At 46.3% G+C, this 19,403-nt stretch overlaps 1 protein-coding gene across 2 annotated transcripts in view; it reads right to left on the minus strand.

Annotated features, from left to right (window-relative positions):
* FSTL4 (follistatin like 4) overlaps positions 1 to 19,403 on the minus strand; it is a 231,798-nt gene that overhangs the window by 101,464 nt on the left and 110,931 nt on the right. For both annotated transcript variants that reach the window (XM_054842215.1, XM_054842214.1), the window contains exons 5-6: positions 5,571 to 5,761; positions 1,795 to 1,915 (exon numbers count right to left, since the gene is read on the minus strand). In XM_054842215.1, coding sequence (XP_054698190.1) covers positions 1,795 to 1,915; positions 5,571 to 5,761 — 312 coding nt within the window. The remainder of the gene's footprint in view (positions 1 to 1,794; positions 1,916 to 5,570; positions 5,762 to 19,403) is intronic.

Below are 19,403 nucleotides of genomic sequence, written 5' to 3' on the forward strand. Positions count from 1 at the left end.
TTTACTACTGCAAGTCAAATTCTGGCTCATAATAAAGCAGAAATTTCATATACACTTAAGGATTGCAAACCGAAGTGTGGCTTAAGACAAATGTTTCAAGTATTTTTGAGATCTTTTTCCTACGTCGTGTAATAAAGTAAAAGAAAAAGATACTTTCACTAAGCACTAAAGTTCACTTACAGAGTCTCAAAATTTTGAAAGTTGCAAGCAATGAACTTTGTTTTTAAATTAAAAGCTGATGAGCCATTAACCGCTCTCAATAAAAGCGGAGATTCTGGGAAAATTGAAAATGGAGAAGTCAGTCTGGTTTTCAGCTTCAGATGGAGAACAATTCTCTTCTACACAAAATCCTTTTGATAGACACTCATTGTTACGCCTTGGGTTTTGTTACAGTATTTTTGCAGTTTATCGATTACTATCTCTATTCATTGGCTAATATTTTGTACTTGTCTTATTTTCATTGCCTACTTAAAATTCACTGAACCAAAAACTCATACAAATGACTCTTGGAATTTAACTTCGAGTTGCTGTGACTTTGAGAACCCATTGATCCAAATATGCTCCCAAATAACTGCGTGTCAAGCCTTTATGGCTGGGTTAATTCACTTTATGGCCCTTCTTAATGTATGAGGTTTTATGTTTTACTGTGTATCTGCTGGTTTGAGCGTGCTGTGTTGAATTAAATGCATATGCAGTTCAAACGGGTCCAAGGTGACAACTGGGGCTAATTTTAAAGCACTTTAAACGTTATTATCCGAAGTAGGTTTTTGGGGTTTTTTTTAATGAAAAGCCAGAAGTCAAGAAAACAGAAACCACCCTCTCTAGAAAAGAGGATATTTGGCAAAAATAGAGGTTCTGCATTAGCATCGTAGCTTGCCAAAGAGCATCAACGAGGAATGGGCTGGTGCGGGGCACTTGGTGACTCTCGTGCACACCAAGCTTTTCCCACCAAGCAGGCACTGGAGCAGGGTGTCCTGGTTTAGAATATGAAATCATGAGCTACTGAAATTACTTTGTCTATAAAACGCCATATGCAAAGATTTGAGAATCCAGCTTAAGAGTTAACCAGCTTCTTATCGGCCTTTTGCCTGCACTCAACAGTTCGATGGTTGAATCCTGCTTTTGTTTAAAGAGTTTTAACCACATACAAGTACTCTGTAGCTCACTAGCCTGATTACTGAATAAACCCCCACATTTTCTCTCTGTCTTTTTTGGTATCCCAAAAGGGACAGGCATCAATAAAACTTTCTATGGTCCAGGTGAAGGAGACAATGTGGGCCTTTTCCAGGGAAGGATTTCAATGAAACTTAAAGCATGAACATAAAGTTATGAAGATAAATGGGATAACACAAGTATTTATGCGGAAAACATCATTTCCAAGCAGAATATTCAGCAAAACACCTTCCCCACAGCAAAGCAACTCACATTACCACAGGACATTTGGACAGGTTTCAATCCCGTTTTCTCAGGGTTACTCAGAAACCACATACTCAGGTCTGCAGACCTGGCCGGTTCACCAACATCTTTCCGTTGCCATCAACAAGAAGTCATCAACAAGAAGCACAACAAAATACGCAAGAAAACAATAAGCCCCACGCAGTTTTACCAGCCTCCTAGTTCATGCTCATCCTTTGGAGCACAGTAATCTTTAGAAACAAGCCTTCCATAGTATTTTCATGGCACTAAATACAAAAAGGGATTATTTTTGCTGACCAAGTCTGGGAAGACAACATTGCCATCACAGATATTCACATGCTTGCAACACCCAGGACAGACAAAAGCATCGGGACTCACGGAAGGCTGTATAGAGCTCCTGCAGGGTTAAGCGGCCGTCATTGTTGTAATCGTCAAACCGGAGAAGGTCTTCTAGTGTACAATCCAATAAATCATCTTCCAGGTCCTCCTTCTTCATTAGCTGTACAAAAAGAACAGGTAATCTTACATATAATGTAAAGTTACAGACTCTTGTCCTGGCTCATCTAGCAGAATTTTCCATTAAATGACCTTTGGGGAGATATATATGGAGAGATATATATCGTATCATCTATTGTTACGTATTTGCTTTGTATCAACATACAACTGATACTCGCATTCCTGCAGCAGTTCATGGACAATGGACTGGCGAGGGTGAGGAGCCTCTTCCTTCAGCAGCAGCACGGGAACATATTTTCACTTTGCAAATGTACTGAAAAATAAATATTCAACAGGGAAAAAGGAAAGTCTGGGTTTTTTCTCTCCTCCATAGGTAAGGACAAAATTGAATTCCTTGCTTTTAGGACTAGAATGGACAAGACTGGATGGTGTATTCACCCCTAAGGTGTTTTTCCAGTCCCTGACAGTTTGTTTCTTATGTATTCTAAACATTTCACACAGTCTACGTTAAAAATGAAAAGAGTTTTACAAGTCATACATCCAAGTTAGCAAATAAGCAAAATAAGACCTAAGCATAATGAAAATGTTGGGTTCTCTGAATTTATTGCAGAACATGAAGAAAACTGCTGAAGTGTTGCATCTTGCGGGCAGGAAGGCTTTTTGCTGTAGTCCAGGGACTCTTTTATTTACTATTCTAGTCTTGGCCCATTATATTGAAGCAATTTAAAGTAATAATGCTAAAAAAATGACCCTTCACCTAGCAAGTAAAATTGTTCAATAAAAGTGAGATCAACCATAACTTCCAAGATCAATCTTCTAAAGATGGAAATTTCCCTTTGTCTACCTTTGTATTGAAAATTGATTAACTTTTCATAAGACTGACAAGTTTTTACTAGTCCTTTTGATTTAACATCAGGGAAAAAACAAAACCAACACAAAACGCTTCAGCTGCAACAAATTCAGTAGATTTATGAATCTGACTTTAAAATACATTAAAGTTTTAAATGGAAATAACATTCCAATTACCACCCTTGTTAATAGCCCTGCATAGTCATGGCTGCAAAACTACACGGGCATTTCACGCTGCCGGGGCCGGAGGGAAACTATTCACCAGGGTCTGCCGGGAGGCAAAACAGCTCTAGAGGGGGACGGACCATCTACTGCCATTCTTTTGCTCAAAGCAATTCTGTTGCGGAGAACCAACGAGTGGGCAAAGCTCTTCACCATCTCCCAGCGCTAGGACTGTCCTCTCTGGAGGGACTCCGCTGCCAGGTTCTCCTTTGGGGTGAATCCCTCTGCAATAAGCCTCCTTAAGATCCCCCTTCAGGTCTCAAAAATGACTTTTTTTTCTGCAGCAGTGCACGTTACCTGCCTCGAGTTTTTCCTTGCAGACAAGGTTATAGCGCTCGAGAGACTATTTTTCTTTTAAATAAAACAAAGGAAATGCACAGCAGCAGCTCATCCAGCAGCCAGAGAGAACAAGATCCCACCGCACCACATTCATTTCAGCTGCCTCTACCCATGGGCAATGAAATTCCCATCTTTGGGGGAATTTTAAAGTTGCAGAGAGCTTCAAGTTAAAGAGCCGGCACAAATCAATCACGAATCTACCTAACAAGGCAAGACAACTTCTGTTAAGACTGTAACAGGGAAAATGAAAAATTGCTCATTACCTAAAAAAATAAAATCCCTTGAAAACTGGGTGAATAAACCGGTCGTGTAAGAACACGAGGAAATCATCTTGTTGTTAGAGCTAACGAGAAAACTAAAGAATTGACATGCTACACGTAACCTGTGGCTGCTGCCGCTGTGAGAGCCCCAGGGCTGCCCTGCAGACGTGTCCTCAGCCCGGTCGGGACCTCAGCCACGCTCCCACCAAGGGGCCCCAAGATCAGTGTCACTCAGCTCGGGATTAAAAGCATTCATGGCTTATCTATATTCTGCATTAACTGGCATTATTTTGTCTTTTGAGAGGTGATCACGCTGTCAACTCGGCAATGCTGATGGCAAGCCTCTGTGGAGGATGGTTGGGTGAGAGGGCTCCGAGCTGGGGGCTGAACAACTTCTGGTCCATCGAACTGGAGTGGGCTCCAGACGTGCAAGCACGTTTATTGATTCTGATAACAGTGAGAAGAGGAAGAATTAAAATAATAGTAGCCAAGGTCTATGCTTGCTCTTGTGAGAAAGACCTGGGCTCCAAGCACATCCGCAAACAAAGCCCGTAGTAACTTTGTGGCAGACCTTAAGGCACGGAATCCCGCTCCTTTAAAATGTAAGTCATGGCTTCTTCCTAATGGCAATGGCTTGCAGGCTGCCAAACCTTTACTTCCATGTGAGTTGAGTTTTAATATCCTGATGGAATAAGTTTCATGTAAAAAGGGGAAAAAAACTGGAGAGTAGAACAGACATTTAGATGTCACTATGCAAAAGCTGGCTTTGAATTCAGATAAAAGTGTTTTCTTATACCTACCATGTCTTTATAAAAAAATCATCGCCTTTAGATGAAGTATTGTACGCATTCATAGCTCTGAGATCTAAGGGAATTTACACCGACGCTTTGCATCGTGCAGAAAGGATCGTGCATCATGTCAACAGCCTGAGGATTAAAATTCAGTGCAAACTGTCCTACGCAGGAGTGAGCTCAGGGAGGAGCGAGCTTGCGTCCATCCTCCTGCTTGCTCACAGCTTGCATTTACACGCTGGAACTGCAACGCGCTTCACGCTCGCTGGGAAGCGTGAGTGCAGATGAGACGCTCCTGCAGAGCAAAGGGTGAAGTGCCAGCTCAGGGCACTGGAACAGGTCCCAGGCAGGTACTGGCTTCCAAAAGGCTCTGAAAAGGTGTTTGCCTTTAATTCTTCTCATGGGTGACACGCTTATAGAATAGAATCATAGAATCGTTTTGGTTGGAAAAGACCTTTAAGATGATCGAGTCCAACCGTTAACCTCTAGCGCTGCCAAGTCCAGACAAGATCTCCCCACATCTGCCATAACGTGTCTTCTCATATTTACAGGACTGTTTTCTCAGGTCTGCGCGTGCAAAGAGCAAGTTCAGGACACAGAGTCATCGGCTCGAGCGCCCGGGCTGTGTGTTCGCTTCGCTTTACCAATTAGATGAATTCCAACAGCACAGCACGCCCATAATTAGAAAGAAAAGTTTTTTCCAAGCTCTCACCTTTTCTATCATTATTAAGCTCTGCTAATCAACATTTCAGCATCTGCCTAGGGATTTTTGGGAAAATAAACCTGTTAACAAATATTCCAACTTTGCTGTCATGTTACTACATGCTAATGAACGGTCCAGAAGGCAGGGAGGAAGAATTAAGATATTTCTGCCTAACTTACATGCACCTAAAAAATCCAAATTAATTCTTCCCAAGCCGGCTAGCTGGAAATACTTCAGAGGATGACGGTTAGCAGCGAGGATTAGTATCTATTTTCAGGAACAGGGATGGGGCTGGAAAGCTGCCATGTTTTTTGTTTGTAGAGGAGCTTCAAATGTTTGAGACAACACCGTCTCCCCAGAGATGCAGAGAGAGACTCGCACACTGCAGTAGATTTTCCTCCTTTACCTGCTGCCAGCCGGACAGTTACAAACGACTGTTCTCACAAGAGTGCTCCTGCGTTACATTCAATTCACACTTTGAATGAAAAATGCAATCCACTTCATAATTCCATTTTCATCGAACAATAAACCCACCTGAGCCAGTTCAGAGCTGCTGAGATGCCCATCGCTGTTTATATCCAAGTGCTTAAACATATTTTCAACTAAGAAGCGCTTCTGGGATACTCTGTCCTCGGCCGGGCTGCTCGGTGGGCTCTGCCGATGAGCCTGCAGGTCCAGGAGGATGCTTTTGAGCCGGCTGTAGTCTGCCATTGTACAGGTATCACCTAAAAGAGAAGACCGCGTTACCAGACCGCATAACGTTCGCCTCGATCTTTTTAAAGGACTGAGCTACTAAAGGGAAAAATAAGGAGGCGCAGTCAGAGACGGGCTGTCTGCACGCACGGCACCGCTCGGCTCTGTGCGTGAGGAGCTCCCGCAGCCGTTACCTTTGGTAATAGCCGGCGGTTTTTCTAAATCCTGCTGTCAAGGATGCTCTCCAGCACGTTACCTTCCAGATTATAGGGCTTCAGTTACAGACTGCCACGCTCAGCTTTGTAATCCCCACCCATATTAAACTGGCTCTACGTTTTTGGAGAGAGAAAATAAATTCATCTATCCCATGATTATAAAGTAAAAAAATAAACCTGGGGAAGCTGATGTTTAGAAAGTGCCAGACACAGAACTAAATGGCACCTCGAGTGTCACCCTGTGCCAAACACGGGGCTGATGTTAAGGAACCCTTAAAGGCAGCCCACGGTGGCACAATGGGCAGGGGGGAGAGCGGGGCAGCGGGGAGCCCCTGCAGCCTGACATAAACGCTTTCCTCAGCCCCTGCCCAGAAAAAAAGGTTATTACCACGGAAGAGCCCTCAAGGCACTCGGCTCACTGAAGTGACACCGGCTTGGCTGGAGGAATCAGACTGAGCCTTCGTGACCCTGAAAGCTCCTGCTGCGCTCGCAGCAGCCGGCTCTTCCGTGGTCCTTCTCCGGGGAATGCCTTGCTCTGATTTAAGGATGTCCTCTTAGAGGAGAAACACATCCACGTGCCCAAAGTGGTATTAGATGTTACAGCCCTTTTCTGCTCAACCGCTGTCTGGCAGAGCTTGGCAGAATGAAGAACGGCAACCGTCTTTTTTGTGCAAATCTGTTTGCTTTAGCGCAGATCAGGGCGGCTGGTGCCTTGCAGGAACCTGGCTGACCCTGCCTTGGAGCGGAGCCTGGAGCACCCCGAGGTGTCCCACACTATGTGGGCATCAACCGTCACCCACCAACAGTCCCGACGCATTCAGCTGTTCCCATTAGGTGCCCTTTTCTCTGTAATATATTTCCTCTATAATGTAGATGCCCTTATTCTCCATAATGATGGTTTTAAAACAACTTTTCTATTTTAAGTCCCATCACTGACCCTGTTGGATTAAATCTGAGGGAACCTGGTCTCACCTCAGTTTAAGGGACAGTAAAATAACCTTGTGGATCAGCTCCCCAAAGACTCCAAACATTACTCCTCTAAAAAAATACCAGAAGACTGGCAGACTGACAACTCCTGTTCCTGTCCTTTTCTTGCTGAGCTGCACCATTTTTGGTCCTCTGGTCCCACTCCAACCAAAACCCAATTAAAATTCCAGGTGGGAGGCATTTTTCTGATAGCAAACCCATCTACTGTCAAGATTTTTTTTCTTCTCCCCCTTCATATTTTGTGCTCACAACTTCAAAAGCACCATGACTTGAGAAGGTGAGAGAGGACGCAGCGGCTGGACACGCGTTCACCAGTCGGGTCAGCGCCCTACTGCTACACGAGCAGTAACTGCAAGACAAGGCTTATTTTCCACCCTGAACTCAGACCCTTCTAGTTTTGAGAGTTTCTCACTGCTCAGGGATACTAAGCAGCTGCAAATTTTTTCCTTCTCTTCTAAACAACTTCCAAAGAGCTCTTAGTCCCAACATGAGATCAGGCTCATTTTATGGACAAAATGAAGCTGCTCAGCTACTATTAGTCTTGTTTATTATTTCTGTGGGTTTTGGTTTTTCCCCCCAACTATGTCATTTGATGGCTATTGTGAAGGCAGTACGAAGAAATTTCTTTCTTCTAATCATGTACTTATTTAAGAGAAAAACTGATTGCTGTATCCAGTGTAATGAAGGAATTTTGCAATCCTGTTGTAAATGCTGTTTTAGCTACTGCAATAATAGTTTTTTTTCTGACCCGGAGTTTTCCTTTCTCTTTGGTCAAATCTTAATCCCAGAGATGTACCTAAGGCTACTAAAGACAGGGAAATCTATTGAATTTGCTTCCACCTCTGTTTCTGCTTTGTGGTTTTCATCCGTGAGCACAAGCACGGCTACAGGCGAGCCACGTGGTGACACCCGGGTGGGCTGCCCACTTACGTGGTCCTCCCCGCGCGGGCATTGCAGCCGCCAGATGCGCTCACCCCGACAGCTCCCTTTAGCCCTTTTTATTTCTCACTTCTTCCTCCTGTCAGCTTTTGCCAGTAGCGTATGCCGAGGCCTCCAGACCTTTTATTTTCTGCAGTTGGGGCTTTTTTCCAGACACTCCCTAACTGTAGCCCGGAGCAGTTCTCTCCCAGCCTTCTGGCTGGCCGCCTGACTCACCTCCACCTTAACCCTCTTTCTGACCACAAAAGGTAGAACTGGAAAAGGACCTAAGTGCTTCTGAAGCCCCCTCATCTCTTCTAACAGCCCTTCTCACTTTATTAAGCTTATACGGACAAGTTCTCCGGTTAACAGCAATCCCTGGCACCAGTCTGATGCCATGGACCTGCCTGGAGGATTAACTGGGTGCAATAGTTCCTCGCACACTGGAGCCTCAGCCATAAACCAAGCCCAGCTGCATGCTTAAACAGAAGTTCCAGTACGATCTGTGCGTTAATGCAACGGCAAAACGGAAGCAATACCCGCAGGAGTGGATGCCTGAATCCAAACATCGCATCTCGTTTCCTGCACGCGTGGGACCCTACCCCGTCACCCGCTGGGGATGCACCCTGGCTCTCCACCACGGTGCATGGTGTGAGCCGGCGATCTGCTTTCGCTGCACTAAAATCCTCCTTGATTCAAAGCCACCACAAAACTGCTTTTCTCAAAAAAAACCCCAAAAAACCCCACACTCATCGGGCTGCAAGACAGCAGGACACAACCCAGGTAGGTGCCCCCATTTCAGGGCTTTCAGAGGGTCCCGGCCATGCTGCAGCCTCCACGCAAATCTGATGGGCATGAAGAGTGAAATGAAGGAAACCGCAGAAGGACAGAGCTGGTGACAGCCTCTGGCAGCGTTTCCCAAATCCTGCCAGAAACTCGCAATACTTTTCCCCCTCCCACCACTACCGTGTCCAGGGTCGGGGACCATGCGCCCAGCAGAGCCCCATGCCGCGTGGCAGGATAACGCCATTCCGCTGCGCACCCAGCAAAGAAAACCAGCAGTAAGACAATCATGTCTCCTATTTAAAGTTCAGTTTCACATGCTGTTAGCACACGCCACAGTCAGAAGGTGCTCTCGGCCCCTGTTAAAACTGCTCCGAAACCCCATTACCTTCACTCCCCTCCGGAGAAAACTACACTCCTCGGTTCTGCTGGAAGCAGATCCCTCGGCACGTCTCCGCAGCGTGAACGTGACAGACTCTGCGGGTCTCGCACCTTTCAACATTTCCCCCTGACATCCCAGACATCTGAGGGCTGCGGTGACGCGGCGGCTTCAGAGCACGGCATGGAATAGCTGCTCAGCAGCACGCCACGCGCAAAGCGACGAGTAAAAGCAATAAAGTTCTGGCCCTGGGACGCGAGATTAGTAATTTGTACTTCTTAGGCTGAACTAAAAGGTTGATAGGAAAATGCACTAGAACTGGAATATATAGATGCACATATGCGTATAAGTATTTATGTATAATTTATATATTTAATCTTACTGTAGTGGAAAAACAGGGAAAACCGCTCAAAGGAAATACTCTGTTTGACCTGCAACTATCACTCCATAGTAAGTCTGGCCAAAGTCTTAGTTCCAAAATCATCCATGCTTGGGACGTTTGAGCTGATGTTTTGCCGTGTAAGCTGGACCTAACGCTATTCCAAACACACCACCACAGCGACCAGACGTGGATGCTGGAGGCACCCTTATAAAAGACGCTGCGTGCTCCTCCACAGAGGAAGGAAGGACACACATTCAGGCAACTTGAATCGTTTGGCAAGCCAATGCCAAGGACAGCTAGTGTCTCCTGTAGTACAGATCCTTCCCCTCCTTTACTAGGAATTATTATTTCATCTTTTACCCTATCTTCCCTACGGAGACTGCTAACAGTCCTTCCTCGGAACTGGCTGTATAGGTCTAGCAAAGGACAGCTCTGTGTTTTCTCTCCTTCCCTCCCTCCAGCCCCTCTCCTGCTGTCGATGACACTTGTAATCTTCTTACATTGTGCCTGGGATCTACCAGTTTTATCCACTAAATACCGTCTCTTTAGGCCTCCAGCAGCACTGCCACCTCTTGCGTGTTTGCTGTTCTTCCAGGTTTTACACCCATAGCTGTTACACAAAAAGAATCACAGAAAAGCCGTCGGTGCGCCCTCTCACTTATCCCCATTCTCGTCTCCGGTTCGCTAAGTGCCGCCAGCAGCTTCCTTTGCAACATAAGCTCATCATTAGCAGTTTATCTCATCTCGGACTGTTCTCATCGGTAGGTCCTGTTAATGGATGTCTCTCAGCTGGGCTTCCTTGTTAGGGCTTCCCGGGGACTCGGATTCTGTTTGCACTTGCAACCAGCTCAGACAAGTTTTGTTATTTCCAGGGGCGGCTTGTTTGAAGGTGGGTGTCCCAGCCTGCATGCCAGGAGGTGACCGCCGCCGCTCTTCAGAGATGGGTTTCAAAGGATTTCTTCCCCTCCCTGTTTTTGAACACCAGAAATGCCACCGCGCGTGTTTTAAGCACCTGTGCGGTACTACCGCCAGCTGGTCCCTGTCCGTACTGCCCACTGATGTGCTCAGGACAACATCCCCACCGCGTAGCTGGGGGAAACAAGACACAGATTTGGGGTGAGCTGAAACCGCTGTTCTGTCTTCCATGCCCTAAACTAATTCTCTACTTGATCATCCTTCCTCACTACTTTATATGAGGGCTGATGAGAAAAGTGTCACGCGCGTTCCTTTTCTGTCTGTAACTGTGATCGCAGTATCGTTTGCTCTGCTGGCTCCAGGAGAGCTAAGGGCATACCAGAGGCATCTGACATCAAACCTAAAATACTGATCATCTAACACAGGGTGGGGTTTTTTTCACATGATCTTTACTAACATAATACCACACTCTTTGGATTCCAGCTTCGGAATTAAAAAAAAAATACACTAAAAGGCCACCTTCACCATTTCAAGAGACTCTGTCTCACTTCTACTGATGGCCGCTCCACTTTTTGAACACAAACCTAATTTGATAGCAACACTTTGTACAACAAACACCAGCCCTCCCCAGGAAGCTTTTGTCCTGTGGTCGGATGCTCTGGGCAGAGATGCCTTTGTTCCCATCCCACTGCTGGAGGTCAGCCCGTATCCCTCCTGCGAGCTCCACATCTGACTTTGTAGCCCTAAGAAGAAAACGCTGGTGACTTTCAAACAAACCTCACATAAGTTGCAGCTCCCTCCTGTGCTCTTTGGATAAAACTTCAATATACTCACCACGTTCAAGAGACAGGGATTTCTAGCAATTTTTTTTGGTAGAAATGGACCATTAAATACACCCCCCAGCAGCAGCCTGCTGTGCCTCTCCATCCCCGAGCCCTACTCCTGCAGCAGCCACGATCGTGCGATGTAGGATGGAGCCGAAAGCGAGGAACCCTGCCGCAACACCCCCGGCCAGGGAAGCCCGCAATTCCCCCCTCCACGCCGGGGGAGATCTCTGAAGAAACAAGCCCTTTTCATCCATTTACAGCACTTTCAAAACCAGTGAAGAGCCCAGCACTGTTTGAATTAAAATAATAATAATAATAATAAAAAAAAGACAGGCAAAGAAAAACAGTAAGACAGAAGAAAAGTAAAAGAAAAATCCAGCGTATTAAGGTCTGATCGCTAAAGTGTGGCCAATAACTGTCATATTTACATGCTCACTCTGACCAACGCTGTTTCTTGCTCTGTTTTGCAGCAGCTACGTAATTCATCCTGTTTAGCACTTCTGCATGCTTTGGCAGATAAAATATTGATCAGCCTGCCAAGAAACACCGAGTGCCATTCCGTTTTCATGTCAGAACTCAGTAATGAACTACATTTATCAAGAGCATCCTCTCTGTGAAAGGTCAGTGGTGAATGTGGCTAAATTGTGATGACAGATCATTAATCCAGTTCCCTCAATAATTGTCCTCTAAGAATTTTACTCCTGGTTTCTATGAATTGTAGCAGGTTTTTACAGTGGGATCCCTGAAAATCTTCAACCCACTTCTGAGTCAAAGCAGATAACACAGAAACAGCAAGTCTGGGGATTAAGTGTCCTTCAAAGGACTGCAGTTAACATGAAATAAAAATAAAGCCAGGAAGTGCAGAGCTTGCTTTGATGGGTAAACTAATCTCCCTGCAAAATATTATCATGCAAGGTGCCTTACAATGCAATGATTACTAGCAATGCCAGTACTGCTTTAAATATCAAAACCTATCTGATAACACCTATAGAGCGCCAATCTCAGAGTCCTGGGTGTACAGCTAACCTGACAGTAGGTGTGACCCTAAGCGTGTGCAGAAGCCTTTAGAGGATTTGAGCCCCACTGGTTACCGAGCTGTTTCTCAGCACCACCGCAGGGGCTGCACGAATGGCAGGCGGCACCAGCAGCTCTTCGTAAAACCCGTGGCAAGAGCTGTGCGGTCACTAGCATCCGGGCTAAGTACAAAAGTACGTGATTATCCGCACAAGAAGGTATATACGGAGATTCAAACTTCTTGTCACCCTCCGAAAGCTCAGGAGGAGGTTCCCCCGGGTCACATCTCTGCACGCCCGGGCGCAGCTACCCACGGCAGCCCATGCGCTCTCAGCTCTGAGCTCCAGCCCTTGAAAAGCTGCAGTCGCGCTGCTAACCCCAACAATCCCGGCCCAGGATTAGACTCGGGACGCTATCTCAGCGGGTGAGTTCGGACATCAGCGCCGGGCATCCCGCGTCATCACCTGCCAGAAATCCACCTGCGGCAGCGGGACCGCGCCACTGCTCGCGGCCGCCACGGGGGACCGTAATAATAACGCAGCGCAAATAACCCACCTCCGAAGGGGAACTCCAGTGGCACTGATTTTCAAGGCAACACTTCCCCGCCACCAAATGTGGTAATAAAGAGCAGTTTGGAGCAGGCTGAAGAGTGTCATTTCTAAGGCAGGAGGTACCGGGGGTGTCATTTTATTTGACAGTTCCTCTCAGACCACGCTGGCTATTTTTGGCTGTTCCTACGGCAGTTTTCTAGCTCCAGGAAGAAATTCAGTGCAGGAGATGGGAGCACTAAGCTTTTGTTTTCTCATCCATATCCATGGGGCAAAAAAGACGTGGTTACTGAAAATAACATTTCTAGACAAAATTAAAGGGATTTGAGAAAGGTTTTGTTTTCAAACAGCCCATCCTTTCACATGCTTTACTCAGGCTTTATCTGGTGTTGTTACAAGCATCGGAAAACAACTGAACTAAAACGTTACGGGATACAAATTTATTTATGAGCGTGGCTCCTTAATTCTTGTGCCGTTTATGGCTAAATTGCCTATCTGCAACAGTCCATTTTCATGCATACAAAACTAAAGTGTTGGCATGCCTAAACTGCGAAAACGTGGCCCCAAAACCTCGGACTGCTGAATGTGAGACGATTATGTGAACTCTTTACACCAATAACCCGTGGCCTCGTGGCCTGTTTGACTTGACAGAGCAGGTTCACACAGGAACGGGAAAATTAAAGATGACTTCAGTTCTTCAGGGGTCTCGTTGCAAATCCCCATTCCTCCATGCAAATTTTGTATCTGTCGCCTTCTATCTATCTTCCTCTTCCTTTAATTGCTCTTTTTTTGCACACGCATGGAGAGGTTGGAAGGACTTTCTGTCTACTTTTCCTCTGTGGTTGGAAAGAAGAAGAAAATCCTGATTTTCTCTACAAGTTGCATGAACAGACTCCTCTGAGCAAGCGTAGCAGTTCGCTGAAGTAAGAGAGAGAAGAATACTGAGAAAGCCTTATGAAATTCAGAGATTTCTTGCAATTTAGAGACATCTGTCAGTTTTGAACCTTCCCCTGCTCTGATTTTTACAGGCTGGTAAGTACTAGGTCTGAGCAAACCAACAGAGGATGAAGAAAAACTAACCCAAATCTTAATCTGCAAGAAGTTATGATATCAACCCTTTGACTTTTGATCGTTCTGAGAAAGCTTCCCATAAAATACCAGGCAGTGCTTTGCAGCGATGACACTGCGGGGAACCGCACCGCAACGTTTCTGTAACGCCTGACAGTAACGCGAGGAGCATCCCGCTGCCTCCAAACACCACGATCGTCACCGCCGCTGTGCACGGAGGGAGCCGCACGCCGCAGACGTGATATTTGGGCGAAGCTGGCTAATTGCACCACGCTCCCGTCGCCGCGCTACCTGCCCGCCTACTTTGCCCACAGCTAAACCCCTCAAAGGCAGAGTACCGGTTTTATTCCTGATGTGAATTTATAACTTAAGTGAAACTCTGGTAAAGTTCCCGCTAAGAGGAGCAGATGTTTAACACCATGCAAATTCATGAACATTAGCAATCCTTCAGCTGCTACTGCCGAAAAAATTCAATTAACAATAAAAGCTCAAACTAACTTGCTTATCTTAGGGATATGTTTCAGTTAATAAGATGTACATTTATCAGATATAATGTAGCAGCAACTGGGAGCTCACCGAATATATCACAGAAATGGAATGGAATATATACTATGAAGTAGATACTATTAAACACTAGACATTTACAACCTGGAAGAGTTAAAACTTGCCTCAGCGTATATTTATTTCAATATTTCATTTTATTACAAGAAAAAGCACCCATCTATTACCCTGCGAGCTTTTAAAATATATTAAGAGCTTAAAAAACCAGCATCAGAATATAAATTCCCAGTTCTATAAACAAAAACTCTAATTCTACCTTAAACCATTACCTTCCAAACTGCATAAACCTAAATGAATCACATGCCTCAGCCCCAAAACGCACAGGAAAAGAGACGGATGGATTTGCAGCCTTTCTCGGGAAGCCCAAGAATTACGGCTTGGTTTACCAAGTCCGAAAGCAAGTTCTAGATTGGCATCCTTCCCGGGAGGGAGCGGGCAGCGGTACGGGCAGGAGATGCTCGGAGCAGCCCCAGGGGAGGGAGGCAGGAGGAAGCCTGCAGGTGGGAAAGCGCACGATAAACGTCATTTATCAAGTGCCTATCACCGCCTAGGCGGCGTGCCACAGATTTATAGATTTTTAAAGCCAGAAGGGATCATGTGCACACTCTGACCTCCTCCATTACACAAGCACCAAATTCAATGGGATTTTCCCTGCAGCGGCTCCATAATTCGTTTGCTCTATAGCACACCTCCTAGGAAGGCTTCCAGCCCTGATGTAAGCACATAAGAATAATTTTTCAAATGATTACTTAGTCTCGGTGGACAAACATGTTTTATTTTTAATTTGTTTAGCTTCAATTTCCATCTACGGAATTTTGTTACGCATTTATCTGGTGCATCAAACCATCAGCCTTATATCCCATACATCATCCTCCCGGGTTTGCAGTGACGCTGGGCTCAGCTCACGCCTTACCTGTCCTCTCCGATGAGCTGTGCGACACGGCGGCTCTCACTAAGGCAGCTCACATTCTGAATGACTGTGATTTTTTTCTCTTTTCTGGGAATTTCATCATCCCATGGTGGGCACCAAAACGACCATGGCCATGTTCGCAAGAACCTTTGGCTTCTAGTCAGCAGCAGGCAGCTCGACCACAATTCAGTGCCCACCATCCGAGCTGGCTCAGACCCTTCGCGGTACTACAAGGTGATGCTCCACCACCCACAGAGAGCCCGAGCCCATTCCCAAGGCCAGGGGTTTCTAGAAGATTATGGTGGACAATCGCTCGCATCCCACAAGGACGTCACTCCCAAAGATGCGCTCAGACACTCATTCAGCATAAATATGACGTAACTAACATCAGTGCCTGGGCTGGGAAAGTTTTCTATGCGATACCATGAACAAGCAAGGCTATTCCTACTGCTGTTTTTATTACTCGCTGCCTACTGAGTATTAGCTGTTATTTTTGTGTTAAAAAATTAAAAACGTTTGTCGAAGCAGAGAGAAGAAACAATGCCACAAATATCAAAAGCGCATGAAGAAGGAACGCCACCCACTCAAGGCAAACAACTCAGAAGTATCCCCTACACTGCTCATCCAAACTATTGGGCGAGTGCAAATAAAGTAATGGAAATCACGAGTGAATTATGCATGATTCATAAACAGAGAACTGGCAATGTCTAACGATGAATTTATTCACAACACAGCCTGCTCTGCTATAAATCTATCACTCTGCGCAGAGACGTGATCTTACGCACACGTACGCTCACAGCCCCCAGTCTGCGTGCCTGCTGTGCGCTCTCTCCAAACCACATCTTGTCTTCGGATTGTGTTGTTTTCCTTTGTAAAAACTATTAAGCTAAATTAGCGGTGCAGCATCCGAAGTCGCAGACGGGGGGGGGGGGAGCGGGAGAGGAAAATGTGCCATACGCAGCTGTTTTGAACAGTGACAGCAAAATGAGCTTAAAGAATGTCCAATTACTTAAGATCCCAACCCAAAACAAATTCACAGCTTAACGAATTGATTCAATTATTGAGGAACGCTGTATTGAAACAGTCCGGGAAGACAGCGAGGCTTTTGGAAAGGTTAAGAAAAGGAAGAAAATAAGTCGAGAGAGGCGTCAGGGCAGATGCCGGGTGGGCGCTGGGGATGCCACCTCCCCAGGAGGGACCCACACGCACGCGGGGAGGGAGCTGCAGGCGGGTCCGAGGGGCTGGATCTGGCAGGGGACCGGATTTGGAGGCGGGAAGGCGAGGGCTGGCATAGACGGGGAGCGGCCAGCACTTCAGAGGAGAATTAAGTGGGTACGTTGTACGCGCCTCTGGAGAGCGCCGACTTAGAGGATCGAATTGTGCGTGGCTGCCAGCTGCCTTGGGAACGCGAAGCGCAGAGAGGCGACAGCACGACTCAAATACCAAATTCCCCGAGACATCGAGGGTGGATCTGTCGGCGGCACTTTAGAGGGAGCACAGCAAGGCGCTTGACTCGCCTCACACAGGTCCAGACAAAACTGGAACGCTCCTTCCCCTGCTCGGTCCCCACGAAGGGGCTGGAAAGCAGGTAAAGAGCCGAGCAACGCGAAACAAAGCGGTTCAGCAAACTTGTCACGGGATGTCGAGGTAGCTGTTTGCTTCCTGAACACCAGTGATGTCTCAGAGAGGTACCGTCACCCGGACTGCGTCCTTAGGAAAGCCACCGCTGCTCTTCCTCCCGCGGGAGCCTGGCTTTGCTGTGCTCAGTCTGGCCCGTAAGGGATATTTCATATTATTCCACTTTGCAATATGAAAAACAAAACAAAGAAACAACAACAGGTAAAAATACTTATCTACGAAAAGCCATGCTCCTGGATAGGAAAGGTTGAGCAGAGCTCCTGAAAACAGGGCTGTCCTGCATAAATCCAGACTTTGATTTGTTTCATAGCTTCTACAAATCAAAGGTAATTAAAGGCAATCCTGCTGCGTAGGACTGACATCTCCACCCGTGGGATCCGTGCGGTTTGGGGTCGGATCATCCATCCCGAAGGCCCGATGCTCCCGTGCTGGTCCTTTCTGAGCCGCACACGGCAGCGCGACGTGACGCTTCAGGAACCTCCATACTCGCTTTTACAGACTTGCACAACTAAACCCCCTGCTTTTAGAAAGAATTAATGACATTATGTTGATTCCACATATTTCCTTGTGCTTTTGCTGCAAGGACGGCTGGGTGAGAGAGGTTTCTTTGCACGGGTGAACCCTTTGGACTACCAGCGATGGCAGGAAGGCTCTGGTCATCGTGGTTTTGCTCTGATGGACTAAAGGAGTATTTAGGGGGGAACTGCAGGGCCCAGGGGGGATTTTAGTGGGGTTGGGGAGCAGTTTGCACTAATCCGGACTTCCCTCTGTCCAGAGCTCCTGGCACGGGGTTAGAGCCTCCAAGTGCTGCCAAAATACAAACAATAAGAATAAATACAGCTCAACAGATCTGCTGCAACCCTTCTATCTACAAACACAGTAGGATCAGATGTGGTTGTCAGCGAAGGATTACAGCTTCAAGTCCAGAAACAGCAAAAGCAGGAGATGGACAAGAAGTTAAGAGCTATCACCCATGGCTGGAGACCAGAGACAAGGGAAAAAACCAAACCAAACACATCAACAGGTAAACAAGAGGAAGACTTCTTTTAAAACCAATAAAATCTTTTGCAATGCGGTAAAAGTTACTTTGCACCTCTTGTTGTGCTTTAGTTTTAATTTTTGCACCTGAGATTGCTTTTTCTAAAGGAAGGGAATAGACCTGGCAGTCCCATTAATGTTTGGGCAGTGCCGCTTTATTAATGTTGAAGCCAAATCTTCGTGCTACTTTATTCATGTCGGAACACCTGAAGACAAAATCTATGGCACATCCACTTGTCACCATGAACTGGATGAGGATAATTTTTGTACAGCGATGACCAGCTCAGCTCACTCTTCACTTCGGTGGTAACATGAGGAAGAGTTTTGGTCCGCTGCTCTGAGCGACCAGAGGGCCTTGGCTGCCTTTTCACCGCAGCCATATTCGCTTTTCTATACGGAAAATCTCATCACGACCTTAACCCAGACATCCTGTAATTTAAATTAACCAAACTAAACAGGCTTTTGTTAGATAAATGGTACGTTTGCTCCTTATGCCTGCTTCAGCTGATGATGCTAGGCAATCTGCTGTTTGACATTTTACAATCCTCTACTTTATTCCTATTAGAGACAGCAAAATTGTCTGGATTCCTCCGGGAAGTAACCAATACTCACTTTTTTATGGCTGACTGGCACATCTATCAAATACTTCTAGATAGCAAATGTATTATTTGGAAGCTTTAATAAATGTTAAAGCCCTCTGGCACTGATGTAAATTTTACTGATCCTGTCGTGCTCCGAAACACTTACCTTTCCAAACAATTCGCTGACTTCTGCTGTCGGAAGGAGTGCTTTATCACCACTCCGTACTAGGGATTCCCACCAGTCCGACTCCCTGCTAAAGGTACTTTGCTTCTTACTGTCTGGTTTCTTATCCGTACCACGCAGTACACGTGGGAAAAGTGGCCGGCAATGTGTACGAGAAAGGCTACTGCATGCCATCCTCGGTGATGGATGGAGTTGAGAACATTTGTGTATCTGGAGATGCTCTGGCTTCTACCACCAGACCGCAGGATCTGCCCTGGGACGGCTTCATCCTCCATCACAGTAACTTTTTAAGCACTCCTGAGCCAGCCCTCGCCTGCGGTTACCCTGTTTCTCCCCGTAACACCCCCGCTCAGCAGCGGTGCGATGTTTACGACTGCAGACAGGGAGAGCAGAGGGCACCGAGTTCTCGTGCCGTTTTCAATCCAACTGCACTAAGAAAACACCATCATTCTCCCCAGGCTGTGTGTCCTTCCACACCCTCATCATCAAAGACATCCAGAGATGCTGATTTAGGCACTTCCCCACCTTGCACTTGACCTGCGAAGGCTCGGAGATCCTCTTTGCTAAGCACTAAAGGACAATACGATTACAGTAAGCAGGAGTTATTTGTTATTGTTAAGGATGTGTGTAATGGCCTAATAACGATGTGCTGTGACTGTTGTTCGCATGTCATTAGGAGACCTCTCAGGCATCTCATCAGTAGATCGTAACGTACACCCTAAGGGC

The sequence above is a fragment of the Grus americana genome, chromosome 14 (genome assembly GCF_028858705.1).
Source record: "Grus americana isolate bGruAme1 chromosome 14, bGruAme1.mat, whole genome shotgun sequence".
NCBI lineage: Eukaryota > Metazoa > Chordata > Aves > Gruiformes > Gruidae > Grus > Grus americana.